Raw genomic sequence first — 15,326 nt, 5'->3', positions numbered from 1 at the left:
TCACAGCTTAGAGTTCTTCCTTAAAGGGGAACCATCGAGAAAATTAAGATTTAATATAAACTTCATCATACTTAAAGGGCATGTAAAGGCAAAAAAAAATAAAATCCCATTTTTACTTTCTATAATGAAAACGAACCCTATCTCCAATATACTTTCTTATAAAAACGGTACAGATTTTTTTATTAAACCTGACTGTATGCAGTGAAATTCTCCCTTCATTTACTGCTGTGGATAGGAATTGTCAGACGGTCCCTAACTGCTCTGCAGGGAAACAATCATACTTATGAACAGCAGGGGGAGCCCCCGCCATACTTCCCAGCCATGCAGAACTTAAGCAGCTTTGTTTGTCTTCATGAATGAAGAGAAACAGATGCTGAGAGAGGAATAGTGAATATAAACTTGATTATTTCAGAAACTATGCAGAATTTTTAATTGATTGTATTTAGAAAGTTCCTTACTTCAGTATGAGGAAGCTTATTAAATTTTTATTTTCCCGATAGCTCCCCTTTAATGAATCTCTCATGAAGAACCCTGATTGTTAGTTTGACTTTCCGTAGTTCCATCCCATGACCGTTTTTTCTTGCTTACATGTGGAAATCTAAGTTCACTTTGACATTCCAGGTAAAACAAGTCTATAAATGGTTTGAATCCACACTCGGATTGGCAGATGCTTTTACCGAGCCTAAAAGCCACCCATCATTGCATTTTGGCAAAGTTTCTATGCTACAGAAAAAAAAAATGGTTTTTGATGTAGTTATCACCAATCTTCGTAGGTTCTCTGTATCCTCCGCTGTCTCCCAGGTCCGATACCTTCACTGAACTGATATTACAGTTCTGCTGTAGATTCCTCAGTGAATATTTTTGTACCAAACAATTCCCTGCATTGAATGGGTTGATGAACTCTGCCGAAGAAAATAAAATCTCTACCCCATTAAAACGTTCCCTAGTATAGTTCAGCACTTTCATAAAGCTCCCATACTCTCAAGAAGGAACTGAAGTTCCTTGCCAACAATGTAAACACATACGAGATGCAGAAAGGAACATTAATCTATGTTCTGTAGCAAATAGGAAATAGTTTGGTAGGAAGCCTTTTACGCAGGTATCTGCTATATGACACACTCCTCAGTACAGGAGTCCTTTCTATCAAAGCCGGATTCACGTTCCACAACAGAAATATCATCATGCTGCTCTTCTATCGGTTGCATTTCACAGTAGTCGTCTTGAAAATGCTGGAAACAGGGATCCTCCAAGAACTAGAGAAAAAGCAACGTCAGTATCATTATTACTATTATTATTGAAATGTGTTTAGAACAGACATATTCCACAGAGTTGCACAAGAGGAAGACGTATACAATAAAAATACAGATTACATACTAATAATGACCAGCACAGGCCTGAACTTTCTTGTAGGCTTGTTGGTTACCATTACAATAAACTCAGTAAGAGATCAGAGTCTACATTCCCTGGTATCTATAGGGTTAAACAGAGCAGAATATCTTAAAGGATATGTAAACCCCCCACCCCAAGTAAAAATGTAATCAACAACCTCTTTGAAATCTCTAAATACCTGTCACTCTGGTTGTTAAAAAGTTAATAGCAAGGCTGCAGCATCCCCTTAATCACTTATGATTCCTTCTGCTCCTCTACCCCACTCAGTCCCCTCCCTCAGGAATTGCCTTTGGCTGTTGGCTCATGAGCATGCTCAGTTCTTCTCAGCTCATATCACTTAACACTAGGGATGCGCCAAATCCGTGTTTCTGCCTTTTTTAGCAGGATTTGGATTTGGCTGAATCCTTGTGCCTGGCCAAAACGAATCCTAGTTTGCATATGCAAATTAGGGGCGGGAAGGGAAATCACAACTTTTTGTCACAAAACAAGGAAGTAAAAAATGTCCCTTCTCGTCATATGCATATTAGGGTTCGGATTCAGTTTGCCCGAATATTTCATGAAGGATTCGGGGACTCAGTCGAATCCCAAATAGTGGATTTGTTGCTTACCTACTAAACACACCCTCCGGTCTAACAGCCAATGAACAGTTGGCATTGCTGGTTCCCATAGAAACTCTGCTCTAGTTGTCTGCTCCTATTTTTAAATCCTAACCCCCTCTCCTGAGCTCAGAGTAACCATTACAGTACTTAATACAAGCAGGACTTGTCATCATAATAAATTCCACCTGTGTAAGCCTGCATTCTTTAATTGCATGAACTTTATATCGCATATGTGCTGTTTGCAGATATAAATGCACTGATGATAAGTCAGAGGGAAAATGGCCCCTGGATGAAAGCTGCTATTTGTTTTGGGGAAATGTAATGACGCTGGAAAACGGAGTATGTTTGCAGTACAAATAATGCCATTTGGGTGGGGGAGATATGCCCAATTTATATATATATGGTAGGAAAATGTAGGCTTTACATCCTTTAAAGCATATCTTGCAGTGTTCTGTAGGAGCCTTTTTTTTTAAAAAAAATAAAAAAATATATTTCCATTATGTTGACTTTAGCTGTGCAGCTCTTTGGCTTTGAATTTAAACTGCTCTTTAGTTGCTATGGCCCAATTACCCCAGCAACCAGGCAGTAGCTTGAAAGTTGGTGCAAAAGATAAAAAAAACCCATTACAACTGAAGTCTCTTGCATTTGTTTTTTTAGTAGCCAGGGTCTCCAACGATCGCGTATCATTTTCTGTTGTAGGCTGGAACTCCTGGATTATTTTACAGTAAGTACAAGATGAATGTTTTCTGCCTTTAGCACTGAATAACAAAGACAAGATAGCGCATGCATACCCTTTGCACGTGGTATGGTATTGTCAAAGGAGGAGGAGGCAGCAACGTCTTAATCATTTTGTGATGTTTGTATATAGTCAAGGCACAGACAGATATAACGCAACAAGCACATACAAGTCCGACAACAAGCCAAATGTATCCCGTTGCAGTGAGAGCTGTAATATAAGGAATTATAAAGCTTTGTTAACATACAGTATACAGGTGAAAGGCAATTCATAAACAACATACCAATAAATTGTCATGTACTGAATATCCTAAAGGGGAACTATCACGAAAATGAAAATTTAAAGGGGTTGTTCGTCTATAAGATAACTTTTATTATGTTATAGAATGGCCAATTCTAAGCAACTTTTCAATTGGTTTTCATTATTTATGTTCTATAGTTATTTGCCTTTTTTCTGACTCTTTGCAGCTTTCAAATGGTCGCTGACTCTTCAAAAAAACAAATGATCTGTAAAGCTACAAATTGTTATTTTTGATTACTGATCCTTCTATTCAGGCCCTCTCCTATTCATATTCCAGTCTCTTATTCAAATCAATGCATGGTTGCTAGGGTAATTTGGACCCTAGTTTCCAGATTGCTTAAAGGGCACCAATCATAACTAAAATCATTTCCTAAGTAAATACACTGTGTGAAAGTTCAAGAAATCTGATTTTTAAAACAGTTAGAATTGTTTGTATAATGTAAATGGTCAGCTCACTATTCCTTCTGCAAGATCTCCCCTATCTCCACTGCAGTTCTAGCTGAGGCAGCCATCTTGGATTTCACTGGCTCCTCCTACCTATATCTTCCCAGCCAACTGTAGCTCTGAAATCTCGCACATGCTCAGTTGAAATTCCTTGTTGCTTGTCAACCCTTCTAAGCTATTCTCAAATCAGCCAAACCTGTGTGTTAGCTGCTGTACAGTAGTGCTGCCACCTGCTGGAAGTTAGTGTGTGCCCTTCATTTGCATAATAACATCACCAGCAGGGGACAAGATAGGGAAATCTCCTGATACTTCTAGTGGAGGAGTTTACTAAAAACAAGGCATTCTGGGTAGAATACTCAAAGCAGTGTTACAATCTGAGCATGCTCCTGAAATTTGCATATTATAGTCTCTGTTATAGTCTCAGTATGGCCTCCCTCAGTGAAAGAACCCATTTGAAAAAGTAAGGTCTTTTTTTAAACCTGCGTATGTAGTTTGATTAAACGTGTTTATGTTGTACTGGTCAGATTGTTAATATGTGTTTGATTTCGGCTGTGATAGGTGCCCTTTAAGATGCAAATTGAAGAGCTGCTGAATAAAAAGCTGAATAACTCAAAAACCACAAATAATAAAAAATGAAAACCAATTGCAAATTGTCTCAGAATATCACTCTCTACATCATACTAAACGTTAACGCAAAGGTGAACAACCCCTTTAATATAAGCTTCAGATTTTGTTTGTACTGGAATGAGTTATTTGAGTGAGCTTGAATACATCTGCTAGGAAAGGAGCCCCCCTATAAGATATATTGGATCTAACGGTCAATGAATCATACACCCAACTCCTGCATGAAGACAGAACAAACAGATGCTGAACATTTAATGCGTATATAAAATTTTAATTTTCGCGTTAGTTCCCCTTTAAAGAAAGTGAGAGCAAAAAGGGGAGGGGGATTAGGGGTAATATACAACGGGCACTCTAGGTGGAAATGTAGTGATTTTAAATAACCACAGCTTTAGAACATTATACAGTTCATGTAATAAATCTGTAATATAGAGAATCTGTTTTAATGTGGTGTGTTAGCAAATAGCCTGATTGCAATAAAATGATTCATGGCGTCTATAACAGGGAAGCAGCACAAATCATTAAACTGATCTTCTGAACAGCGTAAATTACAGGGTTTGTCCCAGATGAGTCACCTGCTTTCATAATTCAAAAGAAGATTATAATGGGGGTATTTTGTATACTGCAGCCCACATAACAATTGGATAATATATAAAACAAGGTTAGCATACTAATGTATAATAAAATATGATAAAACTAGTTGGAGCTGGAACAGAGCTGGATCCATCCCCTGTCCCATGGTACCTGCTGCAATACTTAAAGGAACAGTAACGTCAAAAAATACAAGTGTTTTTAAAGTAATGAAAATATAATGCAGTGTTGCCCTGCACTGGTAAAACTGCTGTGTTTGCTTAAGGAACACTACTATTGTTTATATAAATAAGCTGCTGTGTAGCATTGGGGCAGCCATTCAAATGAGAAAGGACTCAGGTTACAGAGCAGATAGCAAATAAGCTTTGTATGTCTAATGGTGTTATCCATTAGTTAACCTGTGCCGTATAGGCTGTTTTTCAATTTCCGCCATTGCTACACAGCAGCTTGTTAATATGAACTATAGTAGTGTTTCTGAAGCAAACAGATCAGTTTTACCAGTGCAGGGCAACACTACATGATTTTTTCATTTCATTAAAACACTTTCATTTTTTGGGGATTCTGTCATGATGTTTTTGATGTAGCTTTGATTTCTAAATTACACTGTTTACACTGCAGATAATTCACTCTATCATATAAAATGTAATTTCTGAACTAGCCAGAGTATTTTGGGATCTGTTATCTGGAAACCCATTACCCAGAAAGCTCAGAATTACGGAATGGCCGTCTCCCATAGACTCTGTTTCATTCAAATCAAAAATTTTTAAAAACGATTTCCTTTTTCTCTGTAATAATAAAACAGTACCTTGTACTTGATCCCAACTAAGATAAAATTTATCTTTATTGGAAGCAAATCCAGTATCTTGGGTTTATTTAATGTTTAAATAATTTTCTAGTACAATTTAGGTATGAATATCCAAATTACGGAAAGATCAGTTATCTGGAAAACCCCAGGTCCTGAACATTCTGGATAACAGGTCCCATACCTGGAATATTGGTGTGTAGGCAGCCATCTCAGGTCATTTTGCCTGGTCATGTGCTTTCAGAACGAGCCAGCACTTTAGGATGGAACTGCTTTCTGGCAGGCTGTTTCTTCTACTCAATGTAACTGAATGTGTCACAGTGGGACCTGGATTTTACTATTGAGTGCTGTTCTTAAACCTACCAGGCAGCTGCAGTACAACTTGCAGTACAGCAGTAAAGAGTGGCTTTATCAGAGCACAAGTCACATGACTGGGGGCAGCTGGGAAACTGACAATATGTCTAGCCCCCTGTCAGATTTGTTTGCTCTTTTGAGAAACGGATTTCAGAGCAGAATTCTGCTGGAGCAGCACTATTAACTGATGTGTTTTGAAAAAAATATATTTTTCCCATGATAGTATCCCTTTAAACGGCTACAGGTTGATGGGTTGTTTACACTGCATTTTTCAGAGTATTAACTGGCATCACTCAAATTATTGCTAAATACCTGGAGCTGCTGATGGTTTCTCACATACAATTTCACTTGGCTCTCCAACAAGATGCCAAACAGAGGCAGTAACTTCCACGCAGTAAACAGCCAAGGGATCCAGATCCTTCAGTAACATGTGCGTATCTGTGCTCGACAGTTCTTTCTAATAAAAGACACATACAATACTTTTACATAATGTTTATTTAATGAAGGTAGGCCAGTTGTGGGACATAATGTAGGAAACCTTCTGGTGATTGTGCCTCTGAAAGGAACAGCCCACCTCATCACATGTTGCAGATAGTGATAGCCTGGGACAATTTGCAATTGGTCTTCATTGTTCAAAGTTGCTAAGAATAGACTATCCTATAATATACTAAAAGTTGAAATCCCCTTTAAAAGAGATCATGAATAGATTGCAATGTCATTTTGATGTCTGTGGAGAATACCACTTTATATGGATCCAGGTTTGGGAGAAAAGCATTTGTATATAAATGGTTAAATTAACCATTTTCACTGAGCAATTATTTCATGTAACACATTAAAGGACCAGTAACATTAAAAATTATTAAGTTCCAAATGTATTCTATACCCCTCTAACAATGCATCTACCCTGCACAATGTTTCATATCTCAAGTGCTTTATGTACAATTACCATTAAAAAAGTTATCTTCCTGTTCTCTAAAAAGACGATAGGGCGACTTCAGTTGTGGCAGACACTTATGTGCGCACTCCACAGCAGCTCCCATCACCTCATCAAACTCTGCAGCTTTAGAAAGAATATTCTCTCCCCTTGTGCTTTAACGCAGCAAGATTTATTGCTGTATGTGCTGAGAGCAGGGAAGGCAGCACCAAGGTCTGCCATAAATACACAGTCTGCTGCACATTCCTCCACCTGCTCGCAGCACTTAACTCTCAGCACAGTAATATGAAAGTAACAATGCCAATGTGCACCATCCCCTCAGAACGTAATTTACAGGAATGCAGGGGAGAGAAAATACTTTCTAAAGCTTTAGCAACTGGCTTCCGGTTTGAGGAGGTGATGTCGGGAGCTGCTGTGGAGCCCGCACATAGGTGTCTCGCACAACTGAAGTCGCCCTATCGCCTTTTTAGAGAACAGAAAGAGAACTTTTTTAATGGTAATTGTACATAAAGCACTTGAAATACAAAACATTGTGCAAGGTAGATGCATTGTTAGAGGGGTATAGAATGCATTTTTAACTTAATTTTTAGTGTTATTGGTCCTTTAATAACAGTCTAGTTCCAAGAGTAACTATAGTACCCTATATAATACACAAGAGCCATGAATATCTTATAAATGATATCCTTATAAACGGTGAGTAGTGATGTCAACAGTTATAATCGCAACTTAGTTATGTCATTTCTGTCACATGACTCACTGAATCTTCTGTATTCTAATACATACCCCCTGTTGCAAAATATGAGGATATTAGAAGTCATCTTGGAGTTCCATGACCTGTACAAAAACACTCAACCTTCGTCCTCATGTTTTATATGGTCATGAAACTCCTCTGTGACTTATAATATCCTTATATTTTACAATATATAAACTACATTTTCAACTATAACCCCTTTTAGCGCCATTTACTATTTATTCGATCTCCCAAATACACACTTTTTATCCAGCAAACGTCCCTCTAATAGAATGGGGCCTTCAAAGGGATTATATGGACCCAGTCTGTCCAAGAGCTTCCCAATTGTTTGTATATAATCATTTACCCCCCCCCCCAACACCATCCATGCACATGTACCTACTCACCTTGAGCCTCTCGTTATGTCCCCAGCTACAAACCCACTTTCTTTGGTTCAGCAATACACAAAATAATCTAACTTTGCCCTACCAAAATAAAAATGTGTTAGACCAAGCCTTTTCGATATCAAACCTTACCTCTTCACCAGAGCCGTTTTTCCAGTAATACAATGTAAAATGTATTATGGAGTCATATGGAAGGATTTCAGTTGATATAGGGGGCTCAAAGTGGACAGAAATGGCATCACCTGTTTTGCTTGGCGACAGTTTGAGAGATTTCACAGGACCTAAAGTAGCTGCAAAGAAACAATAAAACATGTCAAGACAAACCAGCAATCTGAACTAAACTTCCCCACCCAAATGAGAAAAGCCCCATCCACGGAAAATGGGGCCCTTGAGCTCCGTTGCGTTACTCTGCATGGATACATAAGATTTAAATTCAGGAACACTTTCTACACTATGCAGGGAGGAAACAGGGGGGACTATGGAAGGCAGTGGATGGGCCTTTTCTCATTGGGGGGTTTAGTTCTCCATTAAAGGGGTTGTTCACCTTTGCGTTAACTTTTAGTATGATGTAGAGCAGGGGTCCCCGACCTTTTTCATCTGTAAGCAACATTCAGATGTAAAAAGAGTTGGGGAGCAACACAAGCAGGAAACATGTTCCTGGGTGGTGCCAAATAAGGTCTGTGATTGCCAATTGATGGCCCCTATGTGGACTTGCAGCCTACAAGAGGCTCTGTTTGGCAGTACCTCTGGTTTTTATGCAACCAAAACTTGCCTCCAAGCCAGGAATTTAAAAATAAGCACCTGATTTGAGGCCACTGAGAGCAACATCCAAGGAGTTGGGGAGCAACATGTTGCTCACGAGCTACTGGTTGGGGATCACTGATGTAGAGAGTGATATTCTGAGACAATTTGCAATTGGTTTTAATTGTTTATTATTTGTGGTTTTTGCGTTATTTAGCTTTTTATTCAGCAGCTCTCCAGTTTGCAATTTTAGCAGTCTGGTGACTAGGGTCCAAATTACCCTAGCAACTATGCACTTATTTGAATAAGAGAATGGAATATCAATAGCAGAGGGTCTGAATACAAAGATCACCATTAAAAAGCAGGACCCAGTGCAGTCTGCATATTCTTATTACTAATCAGTCTTGCTGTATCGGCTTCTGGAAGATATTATTTGACTTATGCTGTTTTGATAATTTATGACGATCCCTAAGCAGCCCAGACCACACTGAGCATGTGCACAGTCTTGGTCTTGCAAAGATGTTTCACAAAGTTACAAGATGGTGACCCCCTGTGGCCAACTTTGAAAGCATAAATCATTGGTTTGATTAGGCTTGTGGTGCAGTAAGTTCATGTTTGTGTTTAGTATACAAAATACAGCATTTATAGCCTTATTCTCTTTTAGACTTTACTACTCCTTTAAAGGTGAAACACCCCTTTAAGTGTAATGGCATACAGGTCCATTCAGATAGACTGTCCCCGAATAAAAAAAAAAAAAGTAGCAATAACAATACATTTGTAGCCTTACAGAACATCAGTGACTCCCATTTGAAGACAAATAATTCAAAAACTATATAAAAGACAAAGCGAAAGCCAATTTAAAAGTTGCTTGGAATTAGCCATTCTATAACATACTAAAAGTTTATGTAAAGGTGAACCACCCGTTTAACATAGAAAATCTACTTACTGTTTATTGATGCTTGAAAGTCGGGTGTTTCAATCCATCTAGAACGTAGGTTCCCAGCTGCAGCTCTGACCCTTAGTACGATCCTCCACGTAAATGGAACAAGATCTGTAAAGTCACATTCTGTCTGTGTAGTGTTCTCACAACGGACTGTGTAATCATTATCCACTTCATGATACCTGCAACACAGGAGAATAATTTACATGTCTAATAAAGCTCTCGTCTAGTAAACTATGTCATACTTAATGGCAGGAACAGGAAAACCTCACAGACGTACAAATTTTATGAGCTCCTTCCAACCATGGGAATCTGTATATTCTGGCAAATGCCGCAGGGGCTGCTGTAAGATGCCACATAGACAGACATTACTTTTTGGGCCAGTGTTGGGCCTCTGTGTACTTGAGAGGCCAGAAGCACATGTGACTGCATTAGATTAAAATGTGGCTTGAGGGCACGGGGCCTTATAAACTTTAGCAACTCCTTTGATGTTTGGTTTCCAACAGGACACCAATAAATGCTAGCTGTTGATTGGTTAGCTCAGCTAAAGATAATATTTGATCCCACTACTATCAACCAGTTTAGTGTCAGACTGGAGGGTCTGAGGCCCACCGGGGCTTCCAATACAGGGGCCCCCTCCAGGTCCCCCCCAAGCCTCCACAACCACCCAGGCCCCTGCAACCCTCCTCTGGGCCCCCCACGCTGTTCTCTCAGTTGGGCCCAGGAGATGGAAGATCAGGAGGCCGCACGGGCAGTGGTGCAGGCATCGGATGGGTGTGGGTCGGTTGGGCCTACCAGGTTTTTACCCGGTGTCCCTCTGGCAGGCCCGCCATTAGGGGGGCACAGGGGGTACTACTGTTCTGGGCCCAGGCCTAAAGGGAGGCCCGGCTGTGCTGCACTTTTCGAAATAGCCAGCACCCCTTGACAGCGTCTAAGCCGTGCCACATCTGCCATAGTCCCAAAGAGTTGAAGTCCCGAAGAGCCAAAGTTGAAGTCCCAAAGCCGTGAAAACACATGAAGCCACGAAAGGAGCTGAAGTTGACGTCCCGAAGCCGCAAAAAGAACTGAAGCCATGAAAGGAGCCAAAGTTGAAGTCCCGAAGCCACAAAAAGAGCCGAAGTTGAAGTCTTGAAGCCACGACAAAACCTGAAGCCACAAAAGTAGCCGAAGTTAAAGTCCCGAAGCCGCAAAAAAAACTGAAGCCATGAAAGGAGCTGAAGTTGAAGTCCCGAAGCCGCCTGTTACCATCAGTCAACCAAAATCATGAATGACAGACATTGGGATCAGCAGCAATGGTGTGGAAAATGGCATTTCTTTGTAACCAGATCTATTCAGTTTGGTCATCCATACTTGTCGTCAAGTGGCCAAAATCAGACTGGTCCACAATCCACCAGTCTGCGGCCTGTTTAAAAACACTACATTCATATTCCATATCAGACAAAGGTATTGGGCAGCCCTCCAGATGTTGAAAAATTACATAAACAGCCATGTTATGTCAGGAGGGTGGCAGTAGCTGTAGTTCAATGACACTTGCTGGGTTGTAAATGGCCCAACCTTGCTAAAAGAATTTAAGAGATTTTTAATAGAATACTTACCGTTTGGTTTCCACCCTGTAGGTTACATCTTCCACTTTCACGGGATCCCATTGCAGTATTTGCTGTAGGTTGAATGAGCGAATTCTTACATTTGCGGGTGCAGGTAATACAGAAATGACATCTAAAAATATATATAAATATATTAAATATTTATGCAAGTACTGCACACCCTCACCATCTCATTAACCAGCACATTAATAATAATTGTCAGACGAATGAACCATTAAACTTGATATATAGGACAACTGGCCCACCACCTGTAAAATCTAGATAGCACTGGTGTCAGCTCAATGAGGGATCTACCCACTGCTATGTACAGATATGGGACCTGTTATCCAGAATGCTCAGGACCGGGTCTTTCCATAATTTGGATCTTTATACCTTAAGTCTACTAGAAAATCATGTAAACATTAAATAAACGCAATAGGCTGGTTTTGCCTCCAATAAGGATTAATTATATCTTAGTTGGGATCAAGTACAAGCTACTGTTTTATTATCACACAAAAAAAAGGAAATATTTTTTTAAAATATGGAATTATTTGATTACAAAGTCTATGGGAAATAGCCTTTCCATAATTCAGAGCTTTCTGGGATAATGGGTTTCTGGATAACGGATGCCATACCTGTACTAGATATACTATATATATATATATCCCTGTTTTGGTAAGGCATTTTCAGTAGCAGTATGCACAAAATGTCTCTGTCTTAAATATATTGATAATGGGTTGAGTGCAGAGGACTCTTGTATTTGTCTATATATATATATATATATATAATATATATATATATATATATATATATATATATATATATATATATATATATATATATATATATATATATATATATATATATATATATATATATATATATATATATATATATAACACACACACACATACACACACACACCTTTAGGTTATTATTATGCTGCCATAGGATGACCAGGAAAAGAAATGGGGACCTGTTATCCAGCATGCTCAGGACCTGGGGTTTGCCAAATAAGGGGCTGTTTCCGTAATTTGGAACTTCATAGCTTTCATGGGTGATTCAACTTTCAGTTAGCTTTTAATGTGTTATAGTAATAGCAACTTTACAATTAGTCTTTATTATTTATAGTTTTTAATTATTTATATTATTTAATTATTATTTACAGCATGCTCTGTAAGGCTCCATATGTATTGTTAATGTAACTTTCTATTACTCGTCTTTTTCTTCAAACCTCTCCTATTCATCTTCCAGTATGCATAGTTACTAGGGTAATCTGGATCCTAGCAACCAAACAACTGAACTTGCAATCTGGAGAGCTGCTGAATAAAAAGCTAAATAACTAACTTAAACACCATAAAGAATAACAAATGAAAACTAATTGCGATTTGTCTCAGAATATCACTCTCTACATTATACTAAAAGTTAGCTTAAAGGTGAACAACCCCTTTAAGTCTGCTAGAAATGATTTAAACATTAAATAAACCCATTAGGGAGAGGTTACACCGGTCATATAAAATAGGAACAAATATTATTAATTCATAAGCAGAATCCTCTGGTTCCTATGATGCCAAACAATGTGAATGTGAATACATTTAGTACGTTGTGCCTACCCATTTAACTGGCAAACTATACATAAAGGGGTGGTTCACCTTTACATAAACTTTTAGTATGTTTTAGAATGGATAATTCTAAGCAATTGTTAAATTGGCTTTAGTTTTTTACTTTTTGTCTTCTTCTTCCGACTCTTTTCAGCTTTCAAATGGGGGTCACTGACCCCATATAATAAACAAATGTTCTGTAAGGCTACACATGTATTGTTATTGCTACTTTTTATTACTCATCTTTCTAGTTTGACCCTCTCCTATTACTATGGTTATGTAGTTCCTGAATGCTGTCTGTAAGGGCAAGGCCAGACGTGGCGTTTTTACGTTGCGTTTTTTAAAAAAGCTCCATCGGCGTAAATACGCATAAACTGCACTACCACTGAAAATAATGGAAAACACACTATGGAAATTCTCACAGGGCGTTTGCAAGCCGAAATCCGCCACGGGACGCCAGTATTAGTGTTTTTCAGCAGAAACGCCAGTACGTCAAGAAAGTACCAAATCAATAGACTCTATGGGATCTGCAAGTTTAAAACCACACTTTACGTAAATACACAGCGTATTTTAAATATGGCATCCAAATTCTCGCGAGATTAATGATGTATATACGGTTTTACGGCGTATTAGGCAGATGACCTAACTACGTTGAGTATTGACGATCATTCCTGCTCCATTTTGCATGTAAATAGCTTTTCTATTTCTAAATAGCATTTCTATTTCCAGTCAGCGGAACGAGAACAATGAGAAGTGCATGTTGGGAAAAGAAACCTACGTGCTGAAAAACGCATGTTTCCCGACCCGCGCTCGACCATAACCCGCCCTCCCTCACCCACACTGTCGGGTTCCATTTATAGACCCGCGCAGCCCTGACGATGACGCGCATCTATAAAACCTCAACCCGGAAGTCGGAAGTCAGCATTTGGAAGGTAGCGGGAGGGGAGAACAGTAAGAAGAGCTCAACCTGTGACCCGCAAAGGAACGTGCGAGGTCAGCCCGAACCCGCCTGACCCGTGGGTATCGGGTCGGCCAGCACATCACTGGTATATTAGGGGTTTCTGTGTTATGTGGGCCTCTTTATCAAATTTTGGTTTGGAAGCTGGAGTTCCCCTTTAATGAAATTACAAACTGGAAGAGCTGCTGAATAAAAAGCTAAATAAGTCAAAAACCCCAAATAAAATCAATTGCAAATTGTCTCAGAATATCAGTCTCTTTGTCAAACGAATAGTTCATTTAAAGGGGAACAACCCCTTTACGTAGTAAGTAAATGTGAGACACCTGGTCTGGGTGCCGTGTTTGTTCTGCCCAACCAGATCCCTGCAGGTCTCTCTGTTGTTTATATTATTATACAGAAGAAGGGGAAATATGTTGGATATGTAATAACACTGGAACCCCAATAATACATGTTTTTACTGTTGTTTTATGGTAACACAAAAGTGTCCCGCTCCCTAAATCCAAGTGTGTGTGATGCCAGAAATCCCTCCACATAAAGCCATTCCTCAGCCCCACTGAGAGGGCAATGCCAGGCTCTTACTGGTACAACCTGGAGACTATCTGCAGCTCTCTATGTCCTCTCTATGATCCCTGCACATTCCTAATAATGACGCCTGTTGTCTCCTCACTATACACAAGCAGTACCCACAGTTCCAATCGGTTCTCTACAAGGTGCCCCATTCAGATGACTGGTAAGTACCTGCGGAAAGCAGAAGGAGGAAGAAGATCAAGAGCAGCGCTTGGCTGAAACAGGCCGTGGCCATATTTAGTTCAGAGCGACCTCCATGGCATTTCGGCTTCCTTTCCCGGTTTCCTCCGGTGCCCGTACCCACTCCGGCTGCTTCATGTCCGCTCCTTGGCCTTTGCGTTATCTTAGCCCCGTCGCATCCAAAGCTTCCAGCGCTTAGACCCGCCCCTCTCGCTTCTGAAGATCTAGTTCTACACTTCCCGTCTCTTAGGGACTTTCCTGAGGCAGCTGGATCGGGAGCTTTGTTCATTGGCTTAAACACACGTCAGTCAGACTCTCTCATGGTTGGCTTGAAGCACGAAAAACTGCGTTAAGTTTTGCTCGACTTAAAGGGATACTGTCATGGGAAAACACATTTTTTTTCAAAATGAATCAGTTAATAGTGCTGCTCCAGCAGAATTCTGCACTGAAATCCATTTCTCAAAAGAGCAAATAGATTTTTTTATATTCAATTTTGAAATCTGACATCTGAAAAATGCCTTACCCTTTAAACAACACAGGGATTGTTTGTCCATATATTGCAATATATTTAAGCTGAACAACTACGTCAAAGTCATCCCATATCTGACCAGTCCTACGCTTAATTTTCATCTGATTCATTAAGAATTCAGGGTTTTAGTGAAAAAACAAAAAATGTTTTATTATTAAGCCTCAACGTTTCGATCCCCCACAGGGATCTTCGTCAGGAGCAAAAACAAACAAACGTTGAGGCTTAATAATAAAACATTTTTTGTTTTTTCACTAAAACCCTGTGAGTGCCACAATCCTTTTTCACTGCTTATTTCCCATGCTGGCACCCAGGTATTAATTTTG

General features: G+C 39.5%; 1 protein-coding gene across 1 annotated transcript; it reads right to left on the bottom strand.

Moving 5' to 3' along the window:
• Nucleotides 1-403: 403 nt before the first annotated feature.
• Nucleotides 404-14,778, bottom strand: LOC108707874 (interferon gamma receptor 2). Its single transcript, XM_018245929.2, has 7 exons — nt 14,466-14,778; nt 11,181-11,301; nt 9,592-9,767; nt 8,037-8,194; nt 6,149-6,293; nt 2,780-2,934; nt 404-1,253 (listed from the first exon to the last, which is right to left on the bottom strand). The coding sequence occupies exons 1-7, from the start codon at nt 14,761-14,763 to the stop codon at nt 1,107-1,109; spliced, it is 1,200 nt and encodes a 399-aa protein (XP_018101418.1). The 5' UTR covers nt 14,764-14,778; the 3' UTR covers nt 404-1,106.
• Between the last annotated feature and the right edge of the window lie 548 nt (nt 14,779-15,326).

The sequence above is a fragment of the Xenopus laevis genome, chromosome 2L (genome assembly GCF_017654675.1).
Source record: "Xenopus laevis strain J_2021 chromosome 2L, Xenopus_laevis_v10.1, whole genome shotgun sequence".
Classification (NCBI taxonomy): Eukaryota; Metazoa; Chordata; class Amphibia; order Anura; family Pipidae; genus Xenopus; species Xenopus laevis.
Note: the sequence above shows the minus strand (reverse complement) of the source record. Positions and strands in the feature narration are given on the sequence as shown.

Bases quoted from the DNA above. Each gene is read 5' to 3' on its own strand.
- LOC108707874 (XM_018245929.2), bottom strand. From the start codon at position 14,763: ATGAACAAAGCTCCCGATCCAGCTGCCTCAGGAAAGTCCCTAAGAGAC. The intron at 6,294-8,036 runs GTAAGGTTTGAT...GTCTTTTATTAG, and splicing joins AAAACGGCTCTGGTGAAGAG to AAAGAACTGTCGAGCACAGA. The intron at 1,254-2,779 runs GTATGCATGCGC...CTTTTTCTCTAG, and splicing joins TACCATACCACGTGCAAAGG to TTCTTGGAGGATCCCTGTTT.